This window comes from Candoia aspera, chromosome 4 (genome assembly GCF_035149785.1).
Source record: "Candoia aspera isolate rCanAsp1 chromosome 4, rCanAsp1.hap2, whole genome shotgun sequence".
NCBI classification, from domain to species: Eukaryota; Metazoa; Chordata; class Lepidosauria; order Squamata; family Boidae; genus Candoia; species Candoia aspera.
Genome location: NC_086156.1, coordinates 105,372,836 through 105,378,559, shown reverse-complemented (window position 1 = coordinate 105,378,559; position 5,724 = coordinate 105,372,836). Strand labels below are relative to the sequence as shown.

At 39.5% G+C, this 5,724-nt stretch overlaps 1 protein-coding gene across 1 annotated transcript; it reads right to left on the bottom strand.

Moving 5' to 3' along the window:
* Window positions 1–337: 337 nt before the first annotated feature.
* LOC134496867 (olfactory receptor 4Q2-like) lies at window positions 338–1,279 on the bottom strand. The gene has a single exon (XM_063302582.1). It carries the CDS (start codon window positions 1,277–1,279, stop codon window positions 338–340), a length of 942 nt encoding a protein of 313 aa, XP_063158652.1.
* Window positions 1,280–5,724: the final 4,445 nt, after the last annotated feature.

Here is a 5,724-nt window from a genome sequence, read left to right as displayed (position 1 = left end):
TCCCCTATATTTCAATAAAAATGTTGTTATTGTTATTAATAGAAAAAATGGAGGAACAAAGAAAAGAGGTGGGGAAAAAAGATTTAAACTCAGCTGTAGACTGAAATAAAGTTCAGTTTTTTTTTCCTTTTTTATTATTTATTTATTTTTCAAATTGTTCAAAATGTTCCACCACCCATCTCCCCCGAGAAGAGGGACTCTATGGTCAACTATATAGAAAAAGCAAATGTTTGAGAAGAAACAGAAGCTAAACAATAAATTGTCGTGGTTATGAATGAGAAGTGGGTTACAGCTTAGACGGACAACTGTTCCCCTGAATGGCTATTTGGATTTCCATCTATTTCCCATCATGGTCGGCAGTTATTTCCTTGCTTTTCAGTTTCCTCATGGCCATCTTCACATCTTTGTTTCTCAAGGTATAAATCAAGGGATTCAACATGGGAGTGATAATATTGTAAAGGAGTGAGACCAGTTTGTCCACTGAGAAAGTGGAGAAAGGCCGAGCATAGATGAAGATGCAAGGTCCAAAGAACAAGGTCACCACGGTTAGGTGTGAGGCACAGACACTGAGGGCTTTGCGGCGCCCATCAGGAGAACGTATCTTCACCAGGATGGTGGTGTAGGAGGTCACCAAGATGACAAAACAGCCAGTGGAGATAAGGCCACTATTGGAGACCATGAGGAGCTCGATGACATAAGTGTTGGTACAGGCCAGTTTAATGACCGGTGGCACATCACAGAAGAAGTTGTCTACCCAGTTGGGCCCACAGAAGGGCAGCCTCACAGTGAGGATGGTCTGGACTGTAGAGTGGATTAAACCACCCATCCAAGAAGCTGCCACAAGCCAACTACAGAGCTGCCTATTCATGATACTAGGATAATGCAAAGGCTTGCAAATGGCCACATACCTGTCATAGGCCATGACTGTGAGGAGAAACATCTCTGCAGCACCCACAAAGTGGAGAAAAAAAAGCTGGACCATGCAGGCATCAAAGGAGATGCTCCTCTTCTCAGCCAAAAAGTCCATCAGCATCTTGGGAGCTGTGACAGTGGAGTAGCAAAGATCCAGGAAGGAGAGATTCCCTAGCAGGAAGTACATGGGAGTGCGTAGTTGGGGAGCAGTCCCCACTGTTAGCATAATGAGGGTGTTTCCTATGAGGGTGGCTGCGTAGACAAGGAAAAAAATCACAAAGAGAGCGATTTGGGATTGCCATGTGGGAGAAATGGCTGCCAACAGGAATTCATTGACTCTTGAATCATTATTTTTCTGGAAATCCATTTTATCTGCAAATGGAGGTGTGGGGAGGGGGAAGAGAACAGATTCATTCCATGAGGCAGCATTCTTTCTTCAGATATAATTTGCTTCCAAGAGAAAGGAAAGCCAATAATAATAATAATGATAATATTTCTCATCCCCACAGCTTCTGCCTGCCCTCCCTGCCCCTCCCTACCAGTAAAGAACAAAACATGGCTTGTAAATGTGCATGTCTATCAGCGTTGATGTACCAAATTATGCTATCTTCAATTCTGTGAACATCAAACTCGCATTCATATTTGAAATCCAAGGTCTGTTTAAACCAATAGAAAAGTCTCAAATGGGAGTTAAAACATGTTAATATATAACAGTTATGGAGTAAACCTCCAGCTCCTTCTCAGTTGAATTCTTGGAATTCAAAATTCTTTCTAATAACTAGAGGTACTAAGTAGGATTACCCACTTTCACTATTATTGTTCACTATTATTAATGGAAACTTTATAAAAAAATAATCAGCATATCAAAGCTTTGAATATAAGTAGGAAGGAGTCTAATCAGTTTTTTGGTGTATAATATTGCCACAATCTTCCCTGAACCTCCACAAATAATGGCAATAATTCAGGAAGCTCTACTAATTTTTAAGAGGGTATCAGATCCATCAATCAGTTCTTCAAAATGTTATTATAGTTTAAAATGGGTTTGAAAGATAGAGAGAAAATAATCTCTATGATTGGGATACTTAAAACATCAAAAGTAATTACCTGTTTGGGGGGTTAAATTTTTCAACAAATTTTAGAAGTTAAATACATTGAATTATGTGCTGGTCATTCAACATATTAAAAATTAAATAAGCTGAACCAAAGAAACAATGGCAAAGAACTGCCTGGTTGGTAAACTGTGAAATGGAAAGTCATAGAATCAGAGCTGAATGATTATCCAACCTCTGTTTGAAGACAGGGGAAGGGGAACTCATTTCATCTGGCAGTTGGCTGATAGCTTGTATGGCCTGAAAATACTTCATTGTAATTTTAACCCACCAGTTCTGGTTCTGCCCTCTAGGACAATTGAGAATAAGTCAATTCCTTCTTCTGTGTGACAAACCTTCACAAATGTATTACTTATAAATGTTTAAGAGTTGGTAAGCAGTGGTCTGGATTGTAAATATCTATAATAATGTCAGACTTTGTATTGTACAAAACAATAGTGCAAGAATATTTCTGTACTCTGTACTCTGTGCAGTCATTTTATGTTACCTTGCTTTTAACAAACAAAGAAATAAATTAAAATATGAAGGATCTGCAGGTCAGGTTTTAATGTCAGTTGCCCCAATCTGCATTCCCCTGTATTAAAACCGGCATCTTTAGATTTTCATGAAGACAAATTGATTCATGAGAAGAACATAATGTTATAATGCTGAAATAGGACCTTGTCATGTTGTCCCATCGTAGCATTAAACTCAATGGCAAGTATGGTTGTAGAGTTTGAAAACATAGATGTTAAACCTAAGAACCAGCATTCAGAACAACCCCAACCACTGTTACTTTGGGAAATAATATTATGAAATGGGAAGTAAACACTTACAAGAAGGACGTAGATGGCCCAATTTGGGTCACACATGCAAAACAGACAGGTAAAGTGCATGCATACAGTGTAGTAGAGATTAAGATACTCACACCCCTGAGTGCCTGTCTTCTATTGTTTTCTTTTAAATATTGGTCATGGACTGTAAATAAAAAATAAACAAGCAAGCAAATAAATAAAAATACTTGAACTTCAAGAAGAATGTTATAAATAACTGAAAATCCACACATTCTCCTTTTTTATTTGATTTCCCACTTAATCAAGGCTCACATCTCAATTAGTTTAAATATCACTGCTGTATGTTTTTAAGACATGGGTAACAATTCCCTGGACCTGCTGACTTTGAGGGCCGAGGTAGATAACACCTTTGATATACCTTCATTGCAAAAACATAGACAGTCTCTGTTCCACCTATACATGGTTCAATGTTTCCTATTTCATCAACAGAGCTATTAATGTGGGCTTCTCCAGGAGTGGAATATACTAAGGTGAACACAAGGAATTTCATGAGGAATTTCTGGTCCAAAGGCAGATACGGACAGTCCCACCTCTTTCCTTTCCCCACCCTGTAATATAGACCAATTATGATTCTATGAAGCAATAAACAATTTTCTCAGGTCATTGTGGGGCAAGGAAGAGCAAATCTTTGTCCATGTGCTGTGACTCTCTAAAAATCACATCTGTAGAGCAAAAAAGAAATTAAAAGTTCCCAAGGATCTCAATGGAAGCTTTTACAAATGCCTAACCACTGTTGAGCTGGGTGGGTGGAGGTCCATAGGAGCGATTTGGAAAGGTCTTACTCTTCCTTATTCTGTGCTAAAGCTCCCTCTGTTAAGTCACCCTTAAAAAGCATTTTTAATTTCTAAAATAAAATACATCCTATACATGTGTGATAATTTAACAAATGGAAGCATGACACTCACCCCTAAAAACTGGTGCCAAGGGAGGGTTTTTGGAACTCCAGTGTTAAACAGGAAGAAGGCAGATAGGCAGGGAAAGGTAGAAAAAAGGGGGAAGAGAAGAAAAGAAGAGAGAGATGTCAAAGAAAAAGAGAGTTAATGAGAGAGAGAGAGAGAGAGAATGTGATAAGAGTAGAGAATGAAATGCAGGGTGGGGAAAGTGTGCTAAGTCATCTTGGGACCCAGCTGGTCAAAGAAAGTGTGATTTGGGAAAGGCATTGTTGTTGTTTATTTGTTCAGTCGCTTCCGACTCTTCGTGACTTCATGGACCAGCCCACGCCAGAGCTTCCTGTTGGTCGTCAACACCCCCAGCTCTCCCAGGGACGAGTCTGTCACCTCTAGAATATCATCCATCCACCTTGCCCTTGGTCGGCCCCTCTTCCTTTTGCCTTCCACTCTCCCCAGCATCAGCACCTTCTCCAGGGTGTCCTGTCTTCTCATTATGTGGCCAAAGTATTTCAGTTTTACAGACAAGGAAAGCTGCATCTTTGAGCTAAAGCCAGGGTCCTGATTCCTCCTGGAAATTCACTGTGGGAGCAATGAAGTTTGAGTATAGCAAATGGAGTCTCCATTTACATCCAGTCCTCATAAATGTTCTAAGTGATAAAATCCACTGCACCAAGGTCAGATATCTGGAGAGACAGCCAGCATCCTAAGATGCTGATGGAGTTTTTAAAGAGCCCCAATGCCTCTCATCCCTGTTTCTCAAAACTGCAATTTGTTCATCTCTGTGCAAAGCATTTGAATAAATCATTTCTGACTATCTTCTCTAGCTCTTTCTACATCTGCTGAAGGAGCATCACTAGTACAGCATAGGCTATCATAAACACTTTTTTAAAGATCAAGCACAACTCAGAGAAATGAGACAGAAAATGCCTATCAATTCCATGTCCCTTTTTGTTGAGCTTATCAACACCCCCATGCAAACCTCTTGGACCTTTTCCCAAGACATAACCCTGGTTCTGCATTTCAGAATAATGCTTTCCTGTCTCACCCTGATTCTCCATTTTCCATGCATGCCGGATTCCCTTTCCTAGTGTCATGCTTCCATATGTTAAATTATCACATATGTATGAGATATATTTTATTTTAGAAATGCAGATGCCAGCCTTCAGATGAAAATGTTTCCTTAAGTTAGTCAACTGAATTATGTTCATAGTTTTCTCCATGTTTGGAGGGGGGGGGAGGGAGAGAGAGAGAAGGAGGGAGAGGAATGAAAAACAGAAGGAATGACTTCGTAGAGGAACAAATGAATAAAGAATTGGTATGATAGCCCAACAGAGTCTCCACTTTTAGCCCCAGCATACCTGTGAATTCTGCATTTTGGAGAGAAAAAATAGGCAAGAGCTGTTCCTATCACATTCAACTTATTAGATGCCTTTGTCTGGTCTTTGAAGGGACGAAAATACTGAAATCAAATCTTTTATTCTTATGACTTGGACTCAACAGTCAACAATATAATTACAGTATCACTTCCTACATGGTTTGTCAAAATCTCTAAAGCCAGACTTACCATAAATGTTGTAGAGTTAGCATTCAGACTCCAATTTTTATGCAAATTTCTGTTTGAAGAAGAATATAATTAGTGTTTTTCCCTCCTGGGTCTATTCTACCAGATCTGTCCAACTCACCTTACTTACTTGCCCTGAAGTTGCACAGAGCCCTTCTCCCCGCTGTCAAATCACATCTTAAAATGAGGTGTTTTGGTATTACTTAATGCTTTTGAATTCTCCCTGATTCTAGTCGTAACACTGGCAAATGAGGGCATGGGGAAAGTTCACTAATGGATCTCTTTGGATCTCAGCAAGGCAGATGGGAGTTGTCATCGTTAAAGAGCTGGGAAGATTAATTTCTTGACCAATTAGCCCCAGGAGAGAAAACAACAAAGTTCAATCCTCTTATAGCCAACTTACATTTTAACATAACTAA